The sequence below is a fragment of the Odocoileus virginianus genome, chromosome 1 (genome assembly GCF_023699985.2).
Source record: "Odocoileus virginianus isolate 20LAN1187 ecotype Illinois chromosome 1, Ovbor_1.2, whole genome shotgun sequence".
NCBI lineage: Eukaryota > Metazoa > Chordata > Mammalia > Artiodactyla > Cervidae > Odocoileus > Odocoileus virginianus.
In genome coordinates, this window is record NC_069674.1 from 64269212 (window position 1) to 64292968 (window position 23757).

A 23757-nucleotide genomic window follows, 5' to 3' on the forward strand; every position below is an offset into this window, starting at 1 on the left:
GCAGGAGACGTGGGTTCAGTCCCTGGGTCAGAAAGATCTCCTGGAGGAAGAAATGGCCACCCACTCCAGTATTCTTGCCTGGAGAATCCCATGGACAGAGGAGCCTGGGGGGCTATAGTCCATGGGGTCACAGAGAGTCAGACGCGACTGAGCGACTGAGCACACACGCTCGCGTATTCATTGCTGTGCGGACTTTTCTCTAGTTGTGGAGAGTGGAGGCTACTCTCTAGATGTGGTGCACGGGTTTCTCATTGGGGAGGCTTCTCTTGTGATGGAACACAGGCTCTGGGACATGCAAGTTTCAGAGGTTGTGACTCCCGGTCTCTAGAGCACAGGTTCAATAGCTGTGGCCCATGGGCTTAGTTGCTCCTTGGCATGTGGGATCTTCCTGGATCAGGGATTGAACCTGTGTCTCCTACATTGGCAAGTGGATTCTTTACCACTGAGCCATCAGGGAAGCCCCTGTTTTTTTCTTTTTAAATGTGGTTATTTTATACTAGTGTTGCTTGGCTTCCAAGTGGTAATACCCATTTATAGTACAGGTGGCCAGGGGTGCTCTCTAGCTTGTGGCACAGGATTTCTTGGTATGAGATTCACGGACTCATTCAGACTCAGGACAGTGACCTCATTAACCTTGGGTTTTAACCACTACTGACCCACCTGTAGGTAAAATGCTGGATCCTAAGGAATGAGGCATTAGACAATGCTAACTAAAACATGCACATTTCTCTCTTTCTTTCTTTTTATGTTATAGATGAGTGGGTCACTCACAGTGAGGGATGACAATGTCTGAAGACTGTTTGAGATGGTAAGAGTAGATTTGGAAGGGAAAAAAGGCCATGCAACAGGCACTAGGAGCATTTGTATTAGGGACGGCATAGGGCATCTGGAATTTAGATACAGCTTTAAAAATATATTTTTTTACAAAAAAAAACTGGCGTAGTAGCATTTGAAAATACCAATGTTCCAGTTTCTATTGACTGACACCTGTAGATGTTGATTCAAGCTGGTTTTGTTTGCAACTTGGTGCTTAGAATTTGCTGCCAGCCCTGGACCTGGGAGATAATTTTAAGTGTCCTCTGGAATAATAGCTGATGCAAATATAATAATAATCTCTGCAATAATAATCTGATGCAAATGCAAAGCTGAAACTAGTTACTGGAATTGAAAATAATGAATCCAAAGGTTTATTGTGGACCTTTGGAGCTACTGAATACCAAAATATTGGTCTGGCTAGTGGTTTCCCCTGCGGCTTCTTTTCTCTGTGGGTTATGTGTCCTCACCGAAAAGGAAATAGCCTAACTTCGCTTCCAGCAGACCTTCTGTTGTGTGGCAGCTGTTCACTCAGAAGTAGATTAGTCATTGATTTGTGGAGAATATAATAAAAAGAAACACCTGACTTAATTTTCATTTTACTGCTCTGTGGCCTGTAGTTGCTTTTCTGGCCCAAACTGTGATCTTCATTTGAGCAAACTCTGAGTTAGCAGAGGGTTTCAAAACAGAGCACGGAAATTATTAGGAAGTACAAAAATCAGAATAAATAGAACAGAAAATAATTTATTTTTGTTTTGTCATTTAATCCCAACTGATAAAACAGGAATGCACGTATGTGTAATTGTTAGGCTCAGAATCATGTCAATTAAAGTACTTCACACTGTTTTAATTATTCTTTCAGATGTATGTAAAAAGAAAAATCTGAGAGAAAGTAGACACATTTCTAACTATATTAACTATATATCTTTAAAAGCTTGGTGTAAAATGAGCCAGTATTGGATTTCTTAGGGGGGCTAATATCACTGCAGTAAAGGTTTGAGTTTTATTCCTTCCTAGTTTACTTATTAACTCCTAAGGTGCTATTTCTATTTTCTGTACTTAAGTCACACTTAGTGATAAATGCTCTTCTTTCCTTTCCTGCCAGACTTCCTGTTGAAGTAGCCTGTGCCTGCTGCTGTAATTTCCTTACCACTCACTCACTGTCTTTAATCACGTGCCATTTGACTTTGGCTCCATTTTGCCAGCAGTCTCTAAACTCTTACTCTGTGTCACATTGTTAAGAGCCAAATCCCATTGAATTTATCTCTGCAACATCTGATATGCCCAACTGCCCACCCTCATGGTATTACAGGAGCTCTTTTCTGAAATAATTCCCAAAGCTCTACGTTTTACACACTGCTTCATTACTAGATACACCTGTCTTGCTCACATCTTTGTTCATGAATGGTGAGTATGTTCTTGCTGTCTTCTGTATAAAGTTTGGTTTTCTTGGCTTGGCATTTGAGTTAACATTCTCCCACTGCTTCTCCTCATCTACCTTGTACTCCAACCCAATTCCTTTGGGTGTGTTGTCATGTCTGTCTGGAGTCCTACACTATCTTTTTTCATCTCCAACCTCATGCTCTAAGCTTATCCTTCTTTCAAAGCCCAGAAAGAAGGCCATCTGATTCATTAAGTTTCTCTCATCCTTCTAGAGGAAAGTGATATTTTTATTCCTTTAAGTTTTGTCTGTACCTCTTTTCTGATATGTTTCATATTCTGTCCTGTGTTATTTGTGTGTAGGCATCTTATTTTCCTTTCTCTAGGTCAGTCTCATTATTTTTTAATTTCATGACCCCAGTGTCTAGTTCAGTGTCTTGTACTTTTTATGAGTCAAGTACATTTTGGATAAAAGAGTGAACTGACTAATATTAATAAGTATAGAGAACTTGCTGAAAGATGTTTTAGACTGTGTTTTCCTTACTCTTGTTAATGTTCATCTTACCTTTCTTAGTTATTTCTGTGCATCTTAGATTTATCAATTATCTATTCAGACTACTGGGTTGCCACAAATATTTTGAACACTTCTAGGTGGTATCTCTATTCTAGTCCTTTAGGTAATGAATTTTGCAGCATGTAATCTACTTAAATCAAACCATTAGGGCTTCTTTTTTTTAAAAGTAACTTCTAGTAAAGTAAGGGTGAGAAGCTGGTGACCAAATTCTTATCAAGATGATGGAAAAGTCCAAACACATTTTGCATGACTGATTCTATAAGGAGCCTTTTGGAGTCCTCCATTGTGAACACAGGGATTTCCCTTGTAGCTCAGATGGTAAAGCGTCTGCCTACAATGTGGGAGACCCGGGTTCGATCCCTGGGTCAGGAAGATCCTCTGGAGAAAGAAGTGGCAACCCACTCCAGTGCTCTAGCCTGGAAAAATCCCATGGACGGAGGAGCCTGGTAGGCTATAATCCATGGGGTAGCAAAGAGTCGGACACAACTGAACGACTTCACTTTTATTGTGAACACAAGAACCACCAAGAGTGTTCTTATATTTACAATACTGATTTTAGCTATCCTATAGATGTGTGTACTATAGCTCACTGCAGTGATACTGGACCTTTCTAGAACTCAGCCATCCAGTTATTTCAACTCCTCAACCACCAAGCTATATATATATTTTTTTTTTTCTTTTTTTTTTTAAGCCAGTGTATATAGCACATACAGATGAGCATCAAAGAATTACCAATGGGAGATCACAAGTCTTATTTTACATAGTTCCAATGCACATCCTTTGGCTTTGCTTAGCAATCTTATCAAAGGAACATTTGTTAATGCATATTCTATCTCCTACCCTACAGGCCATGGGGTCGCAAAGAATTGGACATGACTGATGTGACTTAGCACGCACACATGCACCCTAGCCCAAGGCTGATTTAGGAGTACCAACTTTCTATTTGCAGAGTAATACTCAGATTAAGAATTGCCTGTTAATTTGTTTCCATGCCTGTTTCTTCCACAAAATGCAGAACTCCTTGAGGATAAGAACTATGTATTATATATCTTTGTATCCCCAGCATTGTACAGTATTTGACATACATTGCGTACTCAGTCGTGTCCAACTCTTTGTGACCCCGTGGACTGTAGCCTGCCAAGCTCCTCTGTCCAGGGGGTTTTCCAGGCAAGAATACTGGAGTGGGTTGCCATTTCCTCCTCCAGGGGATCCTCCCAACCCAGGGATCGAACCATGTCTTCTGTGTCTTCTGCATTGACAGACGTATTCTTTACCACTGCAACACTTGGGAAGCCCTCTTGACATACATTAAATATCAGTATTTATTGAATGACCAAAGTTGATTACCTGCCTTTGAAGGAACTAGATTTTTAAGTAGCTTATTAAAAAGGAGAGAAAGCAGTTTGAAGCAGGCATACAATGACAACAAATAATAGTATGCCAGATGACAAAAATATTATGAGAAAGACTGAAAAAGCACATTAGTCTGGGATCACTTCATTTTGGAGGGAAAGAACATAGGGTACTGAAAGGGCTTCTAGAAACATTGCTGAATGCTAGCACAGTACTATAGTTTATGTTCACTTTGATGACTTACAGTCATCAAGTAAAGATTGAAATATTTTCTGAATATTTTGTTTAAAGATACAGTCAAGTATGTAATGCATTTTGGAAAGATTTCCTTATAAAATTGCTTTAAAAAAGAAAACTTCTGATTTTTATTAGGGTAGGTCCTTAACTAGGGCTCTTATGGTGACTCAGATGATAAAGAATCTGTCTGCAATGCAAGAGACCCAGGTTCGCTCCTTGAGTCTGGAAAATCTAGGGAAGATCTCCTGGAGAAGGGAATGGCTACCCACTCCAGTACTTTGCCTGGAGAAACCCATGTACAGAGGAGCCTGGCAGGCTACAGTCTATGGGGTTGCAAAGAGTCAGACCCATGACTGAGCAATTAATACATTCATTTTCACTTGATCCCAAATAATTCATTGCCGAGGGTTCTATATAGCCAAGGCCTTACTGTGTGAGGATAGCATAAGTCTGTCTGGACTTTCTTGCTTTAGCAGTGTGCAGTGGTCATTCAATCTACCTAATAAGCATCTCACAATGTACAGGCACTCTGGGGACGGAAGCACACACACACATTCCCAGAAGAACAGGTCATAGTCATTAAAGAATTTCAGTTTTTCTAGATTTAGGAATTTTTTTTTTTTTTAAATCAGAAGTCCTGAGGAATGGTCACTAATGACTTTATCACCTACCACTCTTCCCTTATGCTGTCCTGCAATGTTTATCAAACGTTGAGTAGCCCGTGGACCAGGTTCTGTGCTGGGTGCTGGATGATGGAGACACAGTGACTGCTTGAGGTGCGAGGAGGCCTGGGCCTGGAGGACCATTTCTCTGTAAGGCTTCTGTCTCACTGCAGAGGTTTCTCCCGTTAGAGGCAATTATGTCTTTTTTTTTCTTCCTGATGTCAAACAGTTTATGAGAAATAAGAAGAGTCATAAATCTTCAACTCTAAAGCATGTTTTAAATAGCTAAAAATGTAAAAGACTTATACAAGCTGCTCTCCTGTTCTTGACTATAGTCTCTCATCATGAGCCTACTTGTAAATAAAAGGGAACAGGTAATCTGAGATCTCGTTTCTCTAAGTCCTTTGGGTTACCAAGGTTTATATGTGACTGGGCTCTGGACAGTCCTTCGCTGTTGACAGATGGACTCCCTCCAGCAAGGGGACAAGGAGCCGTGAAGATTGAGCATTGCTTCAATGTAGTTTCTCCATCACAACTGAGGAAAGAAAGAATGTGCTCAGCTCCACTCCTCAGTAGAGCCAGACGCCTGATAAAGCAGAAACAGTATACCTGTAAAGTTGCCAACGCAATGTCAAGGGTAGAGGGAAGAGTTGACAGAATGATTTATGAGGGTTTCTTGCAATAAGAACATGTCTAAAAATATACTTCCATGTCTTTCTCCTCTCAAGGATAAATGCTACAGAATATATCCAGGGAATTGTGATACATAAAAGCCCGAGGCCTTGTCACAGCCTAGGGAGACCAGGGTGAAGGGCAAGGAGAGGGGAAGCAGAAACAACAAATGAGAAAGCATGCTCCTCATGCTTTTATTTTTTATTTTATTTTTTTTCTCCTTTTTTTTTCTCATGCTTTTAATCTTCTGTTGAACTGACGTGGTTTTACAGATGTAAAACTGATTTTTTTTTTTTGAAACATGCAAATATTTTAAATTTAATATGTGGCCTATTTAAAAAAAAACACATAAAACATTTACTGGGGTAAAATGAAGATACTTGGTTTCCAGATTTTAAAAAAATTTCCTCTGAGCTTCTACTTTAATATCAGTAGATCTGCAAAGACAACCACAGATTAGCATGTGGAATAGCTTGCTCTCGTGGAAGTGGAGTTTGAAGCTGCATTTTATTTATGAACAGTTGAGAAAGAAGCTCTTGGAGCAGATAGAGTTGGCTTATCTTAACACCCTTTCTGGGCTCACTGCAGTTAGCCAGAGCTATTGGATATCCACATGGATTTCTTTGCCTTCTATAATGGCTGCCTTCATACTCACCCTCAAGTTTACTTCCATCTCAAGCAGCGAGAATCCAGTTCAAAGGACCCTTCTGTTAACTGACTGTTTTGTAGGACATCTGTGTTTAGCATAAAGACAAATCACAGTGCAGGTGATCTATTTCTTGGGCTGTGGTCTGTACCACAGTGCTTGGCATACAGGAGGTGCTCAGTAAATGCTAGATGACTACTATTCCTACTGTTACTTATACGTTCAGCTTAGTCTCCTCTGCTTTCTATGCCATAGTAATAGAAGATGCCCAATCACAAAAGGAAGAGTAATATAAAAAACAACAATAATATTATTTGATGACATCTACTGTGTTAGGCAATTTATCTAAACTATCACATTGAGTTCTCACAACAACCCTGTAAGACACATAGTATTCTTATGTTGGAGATAATGAAACAGTTCCAGAATCATAGATTTTCAACTTTTGAAATAAATTTCACTTATATTTATTTTCTAAGAAAAGTAAGAATTCAGAGTTCCCTATTTCTTCAGTATTCTTTTATCTACTCCCTGCATAAAGTCACTACAGAGAAGTCCTTGATAAATGATTTTGGAGAATACCAAAGAGTGGTAAACACCTTTAATTTTGAGAAGTACAATCTGAACTCATTTTCATTTGTCTCTGAGAATAGCCAATACAGCCATAAGTAATCTCACCTGGGTAACTCTTGATTCATCCTACAAGTCTCAGATGGGATGCTTACATTTGGCAGACATTTCTCTTGATCTCCTAATCCCTGTGAGTGCTGTGTGTTCTCCTAACTCCCTCGTGTGTTCTCTTAGTGGTTTACTTACCTCTCTCACCCCTTGGATTGTGAGTCCTTGGAGGGGCTCTGCTCCTTGATCTATCCCCAGCACCCTGCCCAGGGTGACACTCGGCGAGTATGAACTGGTTGTGAGGGGTGAGGAAAGGCCTGTTTCAGTCTGAGCCTCCGAGCAGCTCTGGGAGGGTGTCAGAATTTCCCAGGGCTACCACTGCTGCTGGGTTCAGTTCAGAGACCAAGTCTCCTGACCCCTCTCTCTTTCCCAGGCATAAAACTTTTACACAAAATCTCTCTCTCTCTTTGTTCCCCCAATACAGCTTAAGTAGATTTAGTTTCTTTAACCTTTCTTCCTAGGGACTTTAGTCCTAATCTTTTCAGTGATTGCTGATTGTCATAACTTTCGAATTCTTTCTACTTCACATGCCCTATTTTAGCAAGGCATTAAATGGAACAAGGGACAAAGCAGACCCATGTTTTTGGGTGCTGTAGATTTTATCACTCTGCATATTCAGTTCTGTCTAGTCAGGACCTCCTAGTCTTTGATGCTGCTTTAACCTGTTCATTCAAGGGCTTGTATAAAGTAGAATATATCTTGAGGAGTCAAACACTCTTTAAGCATTACCTGTTGAGGGTGTTCTCCAGGAGTGTAATTTGGGAATTGTTTGTGCTCTGAAGAATATGCAGGAAGACTCTTGCTGTCACCAGGGCCAGAAACAGGGCTGGCTCCTCCCAGACAGGACCTCACAGGGCCATCCCACGTGACTCCTGAGTAAGCCCTCTGGTATTCTAGTTCCCAGCTCACAGGGGTGATTCTTGACTTTCCACAGTTGACATGTTGCATTATCTTCTTACCTCCTCTCTTCTGTGATCCAGAGAGGTCACTGAGTTTTCAATTCATTTACCCACCCCTCCTACCTAGTTTCTTCTCAGACTTGTACTTAATTCCAGACTGTGCCAAGTTTTGACTTCCCTGGTGTCTCAGATGGTAGAGTCTGCCTGCAATGCGGGAGACCTGGGTTTGATCCCTGGGTTGGGAAGATCCCCTGGAGAAGGGCAAGGCAACCCACTCTGGTATTCTTGCCTGGAGAATCCCCATGGACAGAGGAACCTGGTGGACTACATCCATGGGATCACTAAGAGTCAGACGCGACTGAAGTTCAGCATCTTCAGAACACCTGAAGAAACAGTCCCTGAGGCTGGCCACCCTTGAATAATTGATGCAATATTCTTTGAGTAGTGACCTGTTAGTGTGTCCAGCAAGGTCAGGTGAAAAGCCTTCTGACTTACTAAGTTTTTAATTTTATGAGTTGATTCTTACCAAAGCTAGATTAGTCTTTACCATTTGTTTTGCCCGAGTCCCAGCAGCTATGGAGATAGTATTCCTATGTCTATAGATGTCAGGAAATATCCAGTTTATGTTTCAAACTATACTCCCCAAGGTTTTCTGTCTAATTTTTAGGTATTTAAGCAGGTCCTCCCTCATATTTTCAAAAATAATTTCCAGTGACTCTGATGAAAGTAGGCAAGGTATTCTTAGGTTTAAGACAGTCTGGTTTGCAATGCGCGGCTCTCATTTAACGGAGGAATATTTAACTAGACCCTTTCAGGGTGGCATCCTGCCTTCTCCCGCCACCCCCCTGAGCCCCCTCCAATCCCCCCACCCCGGGGAATAGCAGTAAAATCATCCATCTTTTGGTATCTCTCCTTTAGAGCTTCCTCTCCCTTTCAGATGCACGACTGCTGCTTTCCTTTTGCTATTTTGTTCCTCCATGCTTCTCAGCCGTGTCCTCATGTGCACCCTTGATAACATGAGCCTGAGCTCTGGGGGCTGGATAACTGTGTTAGGGCTTTGCCCAACCACCAGCTGTGAAATAAGATGAATGATAATATTGCCCTCACAGAGTTGAAGTGAGCATTGAGTTCTCCAGTCTGTGAAACTGCTATTGTAAACTTTAAATACATAGATAAATTCAAATGGCAAGTACTAACTGTTGATATTTGTGCCCAGAATTGCGAAATGCCATGTCTTAATTATGTTACCCAGAATGTCTCGTTAGACTATAAAATTAGTAGGTTATTAAATGAACACCTTCCACTCTCTATAAATGCTTCTATCTCTACTTCTCTCATTCTGTATTTGTCTATTTCTTTTAGTACCCCCGCTTCTCTCTCCCAGCTCTGGTGTATATAACTGGATGTAGTAGAGAAGCATGTTTTAATTGTTTCTGATGGTTGCTATATAATTTTAAGTAAAACTGAATGTATAGAATGTTTATTTTTCTCTCTTTTAAAAACACATAATTTTTTCACTTGTCAGTTGGTTCTTCAATCTTTTATCTCTAGTGGATCAGTAATTTTTCAGTAGCCAATCTTTTTCTCTCCATTGCTTTATGCTTTTAGCTGGACTACCAAAGTACTTCACAATTCAGGCAGTGCTTTCCCTCTTTCTTTTAGAAATGGATTTCGTTGAATTCTATGTCCCCAGAAACTTACTGAAAAGTGTATGGTACAGATATGAATGTTCATAATTACAGAATAACAAAGTGAATGGTCTATTTTGGTGACTTAAAAAAAAGAAAGGAAATGTTGAATCATTCATAGTGTGTGAGGAGGGGAATTTTAAGAATTTTAGGCACCTCAGAATCAGACTGTCAGTTGCAAGCTTTAGGTTTGTAACTAGAATTGTTTGATTTTTTTTTAATCTTTTTAGAAATCTGCCTCCTTCTATTTAGACTGTTATGTAGAAGTGACAAACCACAGTTTTGTTTTTTTTAATGGCCAAGTGCAGAACCACATTTCAACTGTACCTATTTTGTCTTACAGCCCCAGGCCCATCCCTCCTTCCGTGCCTCCCTCTGCCTCCCTGAAAGAGGCCACTTAGTCACGTTGTGGCTTTTGACTGAGCGCTTTGTTAGTGCAGATTTGTGATGGCAAATGATAGACCACGAGTCCCTCAAACCGGTTTGATTAAAGCGGGTGTTGGGGGAGTAGGGTTTGCTGAGACCAGGCCCATTGTCAGGAAAGATGGAATCAGTTCATCCTTCTACATCTCTGCCTTTGGGAAGGTCCACAAATATCTGGGAAGGCTGTGCTCTTTCCTCAGGGCCTCAAAGCAGGCCCTGTCCTTCGCTCACATGGCCCTCCTTTCTTCCTCCTGCCCACTTTGGTGTGGTTAACTCCTGCTTTCTCTCCTGGACGTCCTCCTGACCCCCCAGACTGAGATGCATGCCTTTTAGGTGTTTTCATAAAATTCTGTGCACAGGACCCTTCTATGCCCTTATCAAAACCGTCTGGTGATTGTTTGTTTACTTGTCTGTTCACAGCTAGACTTTGGCCTGCTAGAGGGCGAGTGCTATGTCTGATTCATGCTTCCATTCTTTGTCCACAGTCTCATTCATAAACAGAGAGAAGCGTTTGTTGAATGAGTGAGCATGGGATCTCTGTTCATGTTGGTGACTTTGCTTTCTGGGCTGAGCTCGGGACAAATGCCAGAGTCTTTTCTCCTAATGACATAAAAGTCCTACTTACAATGTTCTTCATTGAAACAGGACTGGATATGATCCCCTTCCACAAACACTTCAGTTAAGAAATGTGAATATGCAAGCAAAAAACCGTTTAGGTCAATTGTTATTTGGTTTGCAAAGTTTTGTGTCTTTTCTAGGTATAAATAATGACTTAAAATATACTTATAAAATGTGTAAGTGACCTTACTTAATGGGCAACCAGATCTACTGTAGTATTGATTTGAGCAGAGTGGCAGGAGCTAGTCTTACCACTGTACTTTCAATTTTATTGGTTTAGTTTTCATCTTTTCTCCACTGAATCCAATTACTTTGATGAGAAGTCTAACAACTTTATAAGTTAGTTGAAAAAACTGTAGTAATATATGCTAACATTTCTTTTTCAGGGGTGATCATAGTATTAGGATCTTTAATAAATCTTTAATATAGTTAATTTTTGTTTGTTTTAAGGTTGAACTACCACTTGATGTGTGGGTCCCACACATCAGATATGTTTTATATTAGGGCACCTTTCATTCTTCTTAACAGTTTAGTAACCAGCTTTGATTTGACCCTTCAGTGGCTATAAATTCATGAAAATTGTTCACACCGATAGTTTTCAAAACTGCTCTTTCTTTCTTGTATGTAGTTGTTTTCTTTTAGGATATACAACTTGAACCTAGTATTCAGAGCCTGTGTGATGCTGAAGCATTTTAATGGCACTTGGCTATGATTCTAATAACTCTTGTCATCAGAAACAAATGATTTAACCAGAAAGAAAAATGAGTTGGTTTTACTGATGATATACTCATGCATTCCCTGTTCTTCTCCCTCTTTCTTATTTTTCAGTGAGCATGTTTTTGAACACATTAACACCGAAGTTCTACGTGGCCCTAACAGGAACTTCCTCACTAATATCAGGGCTTATTTTGGTAAGTGGTGGAATTCTTCCTATTTAAAAATGTGCTGATTATTAATATATGTGTTATATATGTGCAGGAAAAAACTCTGCAAGAGTACACAGCAGCAGCTTACAATGATTGCATGTCTGTGTTTGTTGGGTGGGAGACCTGATAGAAGCCTTGCACTGTCCAGATTATGTTTTTAAAATATATTTGAAAAGAAATTTTTAAAAAATTGTATCTATGTTACTTTTGTTGAAGGGAAAAACAAAATGTAGGCAAAATGGAAAATAAAGGAAGATGTAATTCTGTGTCAAATTCTAATGTCTGAGATACTCTATAGCAAGTGTGACTCAGTTAAGCTAAAGTGTTTTTCCTTCATTACTGTTTTCAAAATGAATTATTGGACATAATCAAGATCAGGAGAAATATAGCTCAGTTTCTTTAAATGTATTGACATAGATGTGGCAGTTCTAAGCTTCCCCCCCATCTCCTTTTCTTCTAAAATTTACATATATTTCCCTATTGCTTCCTTGAAAAAAGATCCCAAATTGGCAAAAAGCAGTATGATAATCATTTTCATTATCACATTGGTTCCATTGCCTTATGCTCTAAAACAAGTAGTGAAGTATAATAAGTTATAATACTTACAGTAGTTTTCTTTAAGTGACCTTAAAGGGAGCCATCTAAACTAGTAGAATCACTCTAATATAGTTAAATTTATGTTAAGAATCTTTGAGGATAAAGAGGTTTTAGAAAGTGTTTTTTCCCCTCTGTACATAATGCTGTGATTACTATTAATTATAGAGACATGGGCAAGAAAAAATACAATGAGGTAGCTACTAATATTGTTTTCATTTTACTAATACCTAAGTTAGACAGGAAGTAACCTGCCTTAGGTCACATAGCTGGCAAATGGTGGAGCAGGATTTCAACCCAGTCTGGCTTGCACCAGAGCCTATGCTTTTATCACTCATTTCACCACCTCTTTGGTTAAGTGGGTGTCTCAGACGTTAAAGAATCCGCCTGCAATGCAGGAGACCTGGGTTCAATCCCTGGGTCAGGAAGATCACCCAGAGAAGGGATCAGCTACCCACTCCAGTATTCTTGCCTGGAGAATCCCCATGGACAGAGGAGCCTGGCAGACAATAGTCCATGGGGTTGCAAAGAGTCAGACCCGACTGAGTGCCTTTCACTTTCACTGGTTCAGTTCTCAGCTGCTTTTCTAGCTTCTGAACGGTGGCAGGCCTGACTTTTGTTGCAGCGGTGTCTCGGTGTGGGTTCACCAGCCTGTACAGCAATCACCGGTGTGCAGGTTGTTTCCTTTCACTCTGGTGTGTGTGCGCTTAGTTCAGTCATGTCTGACTGTTCGCGACCCCCTGGACTCGGGTCCACCAGGCTCCTCTGTGCCTGGGATTCTCCAGGCAAGAATACTGGAGTGAGTTGCCATTTCCTTCTCCAGAGGTTCACTCTGGTGAGCTAAGCCCAACAGTCATTTTCCCTTCTCACGTAGGGATGGTGAATTTCCATCCACCTGCTTCTCGCCTCTGAATAAAGGGATTTCCTTGGACCATGACCACCTTTGCAGACCTAGGCTGGCGACGCTTTCTCCCTGTGTGTGGATTGCAGTTGCTGATACCTGATGGTCACTGCTGTGCTGTTTTATGATATATTTGCTTTGTTGCTTTCTTAGTAAGTAGAGGGTTCTCCTGACTGACATAAAACTTCGTGCAAAGGAAATCCTCTGATGTGGGAAGATTTTGAAAGGCCTTCTCAAAAATGCTTGGTTTATACTGAGATCAAAGTCACTACCATGTGTGGAAATAACTCTCTTTTGCTTTAGACTCCTGCTTTAGAGATTGTTGACACTGGGGCTATCGACTCTTGGGGATGCAGCTTTGCTAGCCCTTGAAATGCACCCTGGGCTGAGGTTTCTCTTCAGCTACTGTTCCTTTCTGTCAAGTGCGTTTCATGGAGAGGCAGCATTGGAATAAAGGAGCAGGTGCTTTGCGAAATAGCCGTGTGCATAGAGTTGCATAGCAGTTTTCTGGCACCAGACAGACAATTACCTAACTACTCTTTCCTGAGCAATGTCAAGGGAGCCGGGGGATGAACACAGAAGCTGCAGGGCTGCCCCTGAGGAAATTTCTTGTTTGGGGACCTCAGGATTCCTATGCTGAAGGCTGAAGTTATCATCCAGTGTGATGTCTTAGGCAAAGAGAGCTAAACACAAACAAACAAAACCCCTACTATTTTTACCCTATGAAGGAAAACTCAATTAACTGAACAACATTCATAGAAATAAGATGTGTTTGGCAAATGTTGCTTTCTTTTACACTAGTTTAAAAATAAATGAGAACTTAGCAGCATGTATTTTACTAGATGTCACTGCTATCTCTTAATTTTACAAGTCGAAAGCCAGCAATGAGTTTGTTATACCACCTACTTCTCACTCTTCCCTTACAGTTCCCAGGCCCATACCCCATCCAGGCATCTCTATCCTTGCTGAATTTCCTGCTGCGCCTCTACCCACTTGTCACAATACTTCTCATCTCAGCCCAGTTCCAGCCACAGGAACTGCACCTGTTACCACAGTCCAAAGCCATCAATTTAGTCTTTTGTCTGCTCTAGGAAGGACAGGCCCAGTCTGCTTGATGTGGCCTCTGTGGGTGATGTTTATTTCTATGGAAAACATTTTTGGGTTTTATTTTTGTTTTTGAGAATGGTAAGGTAGGTATGTGGAGAAAATGCTCCCCTTAATTTCTCAAAATGTTGGTAGAATGAGAAAATGCTGCCATACTGACATTTATAATATACCCCTGTATCCCCAATAATGTGTTAGACATGCTCCTATGCCTGCAGGTTATGCATATATGTTCAGTAGAGGGATATGGGAAAAGGCAGCCAAAGCATACTTTTTAAAAATGAGAATCAAGAATAAAAAAAAAAATTAAAATAGTAAATAAAAGAGTCAATTCAGGGATCCAGTGTAAAACAATAGTTTTCAGGAAGGTGAAAGAAGAGATAATAATTAGATAGAAATCAGTTGTAAATAAAGGCCCTTTTGTTGTGTTTTCGACTCTATGCCAGGTACTGTTTTAAGCACTTTGAATATATTATTTCATTTAATTCTAAGTGAATTCTAATATTAACATTATTGAAATTCTAAGTGGTTAATATAGTCAGTGCCTCTATGCTGTTGAATTTTTGTTGTTTTTCAGTCACTCAGTCATGTCCAACTCTTTGCAACACCATGGACTGCAGCACACCAGGCTTCCCTGTCCTTCACCATCTCCTGGAGTTTGCTCAGACTCATGTCCATTGAGTTGGTGATGCCATCCAGCCATCTCATCCTCTGTCATCCCCTTCTCCTCCTGCCTTCAGTCTTTCCCAGCATCAGGGTCTTTTCCAATACGTCAACTCTTTGCATCAGATGGCCCAAGTATTGGAGCTTCAGCTTCAGCATCAGTCCTTTCAATGAATATTCAGGGTTGGTTTCCTGTAGGATTGACTGGTTTGATCTTCTTGTAGTCCAAGGGGCTCTCAAGAGTCTTCTCCAGCACCACAGTTCAAAAGCATCAATTCTTTGGCACATGGTCATTTTTATTGTCCAGCTCTCACATCCATACATGACTATTGGAAAAACCATAGCTTTGACTATACAAACCTTTGTAGGCAAAGTGATGTCTCTGCTTTTCAATATGCTGTCTACATTTGTCATAGCTTTTCTTCCAAGGAGGAAGTGTCTTTTAATTTCATGACTGCAGTTACCATCCACAAGTGATTTTGGAGCCCAGGAAAATTAACTCTGTCATTGTTTCCATTGTTTCCCCATCAATTTGCCATGAAGTGATGGGACCGGATCCCATGATTTTCGTTTTTTGAATGTTGAGTTTTAAGCCAGCTTGCTGAGTATAAACTGACACAAAATTTATGTAATTTTGCCAAGAATACATATAACAGACAGACGGTGGGATTTGAATTTGGATCTGTCTGACCATGCCCTCTGTCCCCTCCTGTTTAAAAGTAAGGGAGTGGGACTAGAAGATTGTTATGGCTCCTTTCAACTCTTTTTCATTTATCTAAAATCTTGACCTCCACTTGACTTGAAAATAATGCAGTTGCAGGGCTAGAGGAAGGAACCCTCAGAAGTCATCCAGTTTAAGTCAGTAAAAACCTAAGGAATAGGCATCCAGAAAACCTATGACTTGTCAGGTCACCTTGCTAGGTAAGAGTATAAGAAAGATTAAATTTTCACTGCTTTTTCCCAGCATCATTGTGCATCTCATAAATGTGTTGACTAGGAAGATGGGTTGCAGCAGCGTCTAGTGGGTGATGTGTTCCTTTTAACAGACCCACAGAAGTGGACCAGGTAGATAAGAAAGCAAAAAGAAGAAAAGGAAAAGAAAAAAAGAAGAAAAAAGAAAGAGGGAGGCAGAGAGACTATAAACATCTCTGGAGGAAACTTTTTCCAATCAGCTGTGGCTTAGGTCAGATTTGGTTAGTCTAGAACATAAAGCATCACTTACCACAATTTATAATTTCTTTTATGACATTTATGGTTGTATCTTCTCTGTGATGGAAGCATCACATAGGCTGAAAATATATCTGTGTAATGCCTTGCTATTTTGTTGAATGCACATAGATTCAGCGAGCAAGTGAATTAACCGACTATGTCTGGGAATTATCTGGGAGCTTGTTTAAAGTGATGGATTCTGAATACCACTCCAGACTAACCAAGTCAGAATCCCTGGAAGAAAGCTAGCCCCCAGGATTAGCTGACAGAGCTTTGGGCATCATGGCAAAGGCTCACATCTTCCAGTTGTCAGTGGTCGCTAGGTGACTTTACCCCAGGACAGTGATCCTCTTGTAGAGGTCATAGTCATTAATGCTGCAATGCAGACACTGAGATGGGGATGGATCGCTGGCTGTTGACCTTGAAGAGAACCTCAGTTCTCTGTCTTTTTTATTTTCTTGAAGCCTTGGCAGTAGGAGGCCAGGAATGGAAGTGGAAGGACATGAAGACAAGTTCTTTACACATCCCCCTCAACTGGTTAGGGGAACAGATGGCTGCTGGGGCTATTGGCTGAGGTCAAGGAAGCAGAAGACCAAGTCCTGTACCATAGCTCTTCAGTATTTCTAAACAAAATAGGAAGGAGCCAGGAGTGTTTAAAAAAAAAAAAAGAAAGAAAGAAAATTGTCATGAGAAATTGGGAGGGACTTTGAAAGAGTCCGTTGTACAGAGAAAAGGATCTACTTGAGAATTCTAACAGGAAACTTCTAAAAAGGTTTTGGATATTACTATAACACATGCCAACTGCCTTTGTTTATCTTCTTTAAGCCTAGAAGATTACCTCTTGCCAAAAATCTGTTTACCACCAGATGTATTTCTGAAGACTTAGAGCAGGTGTCAATTTTGCAGTCTATTTGAGAGTAGACTGCCAGAGTTTCATATTTCCTCTTCAGTCTCTACCATAGCTGTATCTATCCTGTGATACCACCATCTACTTTAATCCTTGGGAAACACATAGCCAATTTCAGTCTGTGACATCTTTGTGTTTCCCATGGGTTTAACGGAATTGGTGTGGAATCATCATGGTGCTTCTTTGTGGAAATCTTGAAGCATTTAAAAAAATTTTTTTTTAAAGCATTTTTGAGTAAGATAGGAAAGTCCCAATAAGTGAAGAGAAAGAAGTGTTATATATGCAAAACATGCAATTGAAGAAGGGAAGGTCTTAATGGATAGGAAGAATCTAGGCATCTTTAGGAAAGATTCAGCTTTTAGGTCTGCAAGACAGATGAAAGGGCCTTATTTGTTTACTCTTTGCCAGACTTTTGTTCCTTCCTTGCAGGTGAAGATGAGGTATTTGCATCTTAGGCCAACTGCAAACCTGAATCCACTAGCCTGCAGTTGCAGGGCTCCTTGATGCGATAGTAATGGAGAATGTTACAAGGCGTAGAGAACTGGGTTCCTGACAAATGAGTCTTTGTTTTAAGTGTGGTCTGGGTCCTGAATATAGCAATGACCCTTTGGTCCTACAAGGTATAGATCCAAATCATTGCTTTAATCCTCACATTCCCAATTCCACCCTCGCTTCCCTTATTCTCAGATAACCCTTACCTGCATCTCTACTAAGATCGCTGTCACTTACTTTTCATCCGTTTGCTGCCTTCTTCCCTGTGAGACGGCTCATCTCATGCTCTGCTTCCCAAATAAGATGTGTCTGTGCACTCATGCTGCCCATTCATCCTGTCTTAGAGGAAGAAATGGCAAGTTACCTTTCTGAGGCAGGGTAAATGTTCTTCCTGGGCTCTTGGTGTCCTGCCTTTTGGTCACTTGTACTCTTTTGCACTTCAGTTTCTCTCGTTCCACTTGATTCTTTCCTTTCCAACAAATATGTGTAGGTCTCTCTTTTTTATAACTAACAGAATGAACACAAAATCTCTCATTGGTCCTGCTCTTTATTTAGACAAGTCACCAGACCAACCCTTATCATCCATCCGTTCAAACTTTCAGCTGTCTCTCCATTCAGTTTTCAACCATCCATCCATCCATCCAACATTAACCGAGTGACTTTATTTTACACATTATATTACTGAGCCCCAGAGAATCAAGAGTACCAACTAAGGCACACAACTTGGCGTCTTGCAATATATTAGGGCCTTTACCTTTCAGCAGGATGGTAAGGTCGTATTGACTTCCCAAATGACAAATCTAATTGGTGCTTTTCAGTTCTCATCTTACTTAATCTGCATAGTTCTTGGTGTAGACAGATTGCATTTTAAAAGACTATGAAATGTGTAAATTTATTTTAATTTTATGTTTATTTGTCAGATTTAAAAACTGTTTTGTTCCACAATTGCAATTCCATTAAGGCTACTAGCATGTCTAAGGGCTAATTTTAAAATCTAAATTTGTTTATGAGAGCTTTGCTGTTTACATTGTAGGTTATGCACCAGGGAGAATAATTCAAAGTGACACCAGATATGTGCATGTTAAATAGCACCATCTGCCCATTTGGATCTGTGCAACTTTTTAAAAATGCTGTGAGGTTCTGGCCCAAGCCTGCTGTGTTTCAGGATATTGGACAGATCATTGGTGCTAAGACCCCAGATTAGAGGTTTTGGTTTGAAGTGTAAGAAGGCTTTAAGTTCTGTCCCACTTCCTTTTGGTAGCTGTTCTTTTAATTCATATTGGAGTACCTGCCCCATGGTACTGTAGGCACCAGTGTAAAAGTCTGTACTGGGTAAGAAGCTACATCTACAGCTGTAATAGGACAGGCTTGAGAAGACCCTCCTTTGCCTTCCAAACAGCTGCATGAATAACCCAGTCTTCACTAATGTCTATTATTTTTGCATTAGAAATACTGGCTGGAAGGTCTGTCTCCTATTATAATGCAAATACTCCCATTAATATGAAGCATTTATACCTTGGGATGTATTATCCAGTCCCGTTTGATAGACTTCTGGATTACATTTGATAGCTAAGAAGGCAAAGAGACAGTAGAATAGGAGGGCATTTGGAAATGAAGATTTGAAAAGGAAAATGACAGGTAAAATCTGTTAAAATGAGCAAGAGATTTATAAAAAGATGTCTTGTTTTAGGGCCCTAGTAAGATTAGTGGCACAAGAACTGAGGCTTCAGGTTAAATAGCGACTGAGTTAGCTTTGTGACTTTGGACAACCTTAACATGTAGCCCTCATGCATTCTAAATGAAACAGTTCATGGGCCTTGAGGGTTCCTTTTAGTGCTGGGGTTCTCTGATTCAACTAGATAAACTGAGAAATCCTAGAGAGTCCCAAAGTGGGGTTTTGTGTGTGTGTGTGTGAGAGGCACTGTGGGCCTGTGGCGTGGATCGGTAGTGTCAGGGGCCCTGTCTGTGCTCTGTGACCCCGGAGCACAGCCTATGCTTGTTACGGAGTGTTCAGTGCTGTGCTGCTGAATCAGTGAAGGCCTGGCAGGTGCCCAAGCAGCAGAATATAAAAAGCAGAGTCTTGGGGCAAAGAAAGCTCTTTCCCACAAGTGATTGAGAGCCATTGCCAGTTCTGTGACCGTTGTTCTGGGTCCTTTGGAGCCTTCCTTCTCTGCAATAAAGACAAAGCCAAAAATCTTTTTTTTTTTTTTTTGGGTGGTCAGGACCAAATGGTGAGCAGCCTCCTTTTTCACAATGATTACCAGGCCTTTCAGCCAACCGTTTAGTAACAGACAATGCGCTGTATGAGCCTGAACTGTCGAGTAACAAGAGGGGTACGTGAGCTGTGCTGCCCAGGGGAGGTGTGCACAGCACCAGTGTGATACAGAATAGCTTTGCTGTTCTTTAGGAACCAGCTATGCAGCAAGCACTGAACTAAGTCTTTTACATGGGGTTTGAATCTGCATGATTTCAATGAGTGTGAAATTAAGGACACTCAAGGATAAATAACAAATGTGATTTACACTTTATAGTTGAAGAAACTGATATTAAAATAGATAAAATAACTCACTTGAGGTTACAAACTCCCTTCTGGATCTATGGTTCGTAAACTTACCGTTCTTGAGTGCTGTTCTTTCTTCAAACAACATCTCTTATTCCTCCTGTTCCTACATTATAGACTAGTCCTATCCCTTTTACATCATATTCTCCTTGTCTGTCCAGTCAGATTACTTAAATGTCTTAACGTGAAAATTCATAGAGTCAGAAGGGGTAACTCCTTGGCATTAAATCAAGTTGTCCTGTTATAGGATTGCAAACATTTGGTTTGATTGATAGTTCCTTCTGGTCATTTGTAGATGTTCTTTCTATCTTTAAAGGGATTTTTGGTAGAACAAAATAGAGAAATACCAATTTTTAAATGATAGCCCAAAGTCTATTACAAAGAACTTAACTTTTCTCTTCTTTCATGCATTAAAAACACTAAATCCTCTCTTTCAGGAGGCCAGTCTAGCTAAAGGTTTGTCACTTTTGTTGATCTTTTCAAAGAACAAATTTTTGGCTTCATTGATTGTATATTACTTGTTTTTTTTCGTTCATTCATTAAGTATTTATCAAATCCTGGAAATACAATCATGAGCAAAACATGTTTTCCACTCTCTCAAAACTCTTACTCTAGTGGGATATGTAGATATTAAACAAACGTCATAAATGCTGCCAGGAAGAAAAGCAGGGTGCTTTGAGAGAGGCAAGAGAAGCTGACTGTAGATCTGGTGACTAGGAAAGAGCTCTGAGGAGGTGGCATTTAGACTGAAATGAAGGGATGAGAGGCATCATCTTGTTTTTATGAAATAAGTAAGGGTAAAGGTAATTAATTTTATGTATTTCCACATTCTATTTTGTAAAAGTTGTTCCTAGGAGACTTTGGGATATAGTTGATTCTTAAATTTCTTCTCTGTAATGACTTGTGACTGCTTATGGAACAGATTCAAAATTAGACAGGGAGGCCAGGAAAGGATGTGGGGAGAGTAGCTTCAGACAGTGGTGGAAAGTGTTCAAGGGGAGGTGGGGCAGGTGGGAGGGGTTGGGGGAGGTCGCTTGCTTTCCCCTTGCTTAGGAGTCCTGACTTCAGTCTAGTCATGTGAGCATCATTGTTTCTTTCCTCTTTTAATGAAAGTTATTTCTTTTCTTCTTTGCAAACAGCACATTATTGGTAGGCTTGTGAGCTAGCAAATGTTAAAGGTGTACAATAGATACTAGTGTTTATAAAGCACATCTCAGTTGGCAGACATTACAGCAGTTGGCTGCCAGAGGTCCATGAAATGGGATAACTATTGCTCTTCCTGTAGAGCTGGATTTCTCTAAGGAGATGCTGCTTGGTTTTTTTTTTAATGGAATTTTGATGTCTTAAAAATCTTATGCAGGTATGACTTTATCAGAATATAAAATGCCAAACACTGGAATATTTCATAAGCCACACTTTTAAAACTAGCTTCTTTGTATTTACTTCTGGAATTTCTTTTCAGCTATGGTGATTTTATTATCAATATTATATAAATTTGGAGGAAAGTAATAATGAGCAGCTCTTAACAAAGTTTTTTTCACCGTGACTGTGTATATAAATTTTCCTTAAAAGCCAATATTGAGTGGATAAAACAACACTGAGAAGTTAAAATATAAATGGTATTTACTTTTGTTAAATTTCTTAATTTTTAGAATTAAACAATTTTTTAGGAATAAATACGTTTAAACCACTATTTAAGGTGGGTATAATTAGTAGATAAAACATATTTTATGAGTATGTACAAAATTATAGCTGGTAACAGGACCGTAATCATGCTTTCTATTTTTCTGTTCTAGATATTTGAATGGTGGTATTTTCGCAAGTACGGAACATCATTCATTGAACAAGTCTCAGTAAGCCACTTGCGCCCCCTTCTGGGAGGGGTTGACAACAGTTCCTCCAACAATTCTAATTCCAGTAACGGGGACTCAGATTCCAACAGGCAAAGTGTCTCAGGTATGGAAAGTCCTTCAGTTTGCAATATTTACTTACTTTTACTGAATTGTTATGACTATAAGACAGTAAGAATATCATTATTTAAATATTAGGCTTCAAAGAAAAATGCAATTTATTTTCCCAAGGAGTTGACAGCTTCTGCCAGAGAAGTTGAGTGTAAGCATCCCAGGTAAAGGAAATATGTGTTTTGTTTAATTTGACTTTTTCTTCCCTGGTGCTCAGTTGGTAAAGAAGCTGCCTGCAGTGCAGGGGACCTGGGTTCAATCCCTGGGTTGGGCAGATTTCCCTGGAGAAGGAAATGGCAACACACTGCTGTATTCTTGCCTGGAGAATCCCATGAACAGAGGAGTCTGGTGGGCTACAGTCCGTGGGGTTGCAGTCAGACACAACTGAAGCAACTGCGCATGTATGCACGTGAGCTGCTTCTGTATTGCCAGTCTTGAATTCCATCACAGTCTTTCCCCCGTTCTTTTCATTTTTTGAACATGCTGTGTTTTCTCAATCCTCTGCCCAGAGGCCTGCTTGCCTTCCTTCTGTGCTTGCTCATCTTTCACACACGCACATGCTCGGTCGCTTCCGACTCTTTGTGACCCCACGGACTGTAGCCCACCATGACAGGCTCCCCTGTCATGGGATTCTCCAGGCAAGAACACTGGAGTGGGTTGCCATTTCCTCCTCCAGGGGATCTTCCTGACCCAGGGATTGAACCCTCGTCTCCTGCATTGGCAGTCAGATTCTTTACCACTGAGCCACACACCCCAACTCAAATGCTACCTCCAGGGAAACCTTCTCTGAGAGGCTGGGCACTCTCTCTCCACCTTTGTTGACTCAATATTTTTACTTTTAGCAACATTTACTAAATTATAATGAAATTTTTAACCTTACTGCTTAATCAAAGTATCTCTAGCATTTTGAATAGTCTCTACTTTGTCATTGAAACTCAGTAGATGAAAGAATGAGGACATACAAGGCCTGTAATTTCTCCCCTCATAAAAGAAGAGGGATGAATATAATTTCCTAGATAGGTCTCTTCATCAATTCAGTAAACATTTCCCAAATCTCTAATGTGAACCTGGCCTGGTTCATATGAATATTATGGTTTAAAAATAATGCCAGAGTCCTTGCCCCCATCAAACTCTTGTGTCTGTTGAAGGAAACAAAGTGTTCAGTGCTGTGATTATATGAGGGAAACATGCAACCCTACAGAGTACAAAGGAGGGGATCCCAGTCCAAACTAGGGGAAGAAGTTTGCTTCTTGAAGGAGATGGTACCAGTTCTGAGACTTGAAGGGTGAAGAGGAGATAAAAGAACTAAGTTAGATCTTTTTTTCTTTCCTGCCTAAAATAACTCAGTCCATATTTCATAACTGTCTAGCCAGGTGATAGACATCAATGAGTGGTGTGTGTGTGTGTGTGTGTGTGTGTGTGTGTGTGTATGGAGAAGGAGATGGCAACCCACTCCAATATTCTTGCCTGGAAAATCCCATGAACAGAGGAACCTGGCGGGCTACAGTTCCGGGGGTTGCACACGAGTCAGACGCAACTTGGGACTATACAACAACTATGTGTCTGTGTGTATGTGGGGGCTTCCCAGGTGGCTCTGTGGTAAAGAACCTGCCTGCCAATGCTGGAGGTGCAAGAGACTCGAGTTTGATCCCTGGGTTGGGAAGATCCCCTGGAGGAGGGCATGGCAACCCACTCCACTATTCTTGTCAGTGAAATCTCATGGACAGAGGAGCCCAGTGGCCTGTAGTTCATGAGATCACAGAGTCAGACATGAATGAGCAACTGGGCACACAGCAC

The 23757-nt window shown here is 40.5% G+C and overlaps 1 protein-coding gene across 7 annotated transcripts in view; it reads left to right on the forward strand.

The window, feature by feature from the left end:
* ST7 (suppression of tumorigenicity 7) overlaps positions 1 to 23757 on the forward strand; it is a 254937-nt gene that overhangs the window by 124692 nt on the left and 106488 nt on the right. For all 7 annotated transcript variants that reach the window (XM_070468798.1, XM_070468806.1, XM_070468811.1 and 4 more), the window contains exons 2-3: positions 11472 to 11554; positions 21796 to 21955. In XM_070468798.1, coding sequence (XP_070324899.1) covers positions 11472 to 11554; positions 21796 to 21955 — 243 coding nt within the window. The remainder of the gene's footprint in view (positions 1 to 11471; positions 11555 to 21795; positions 21956 to 23757) is intronic.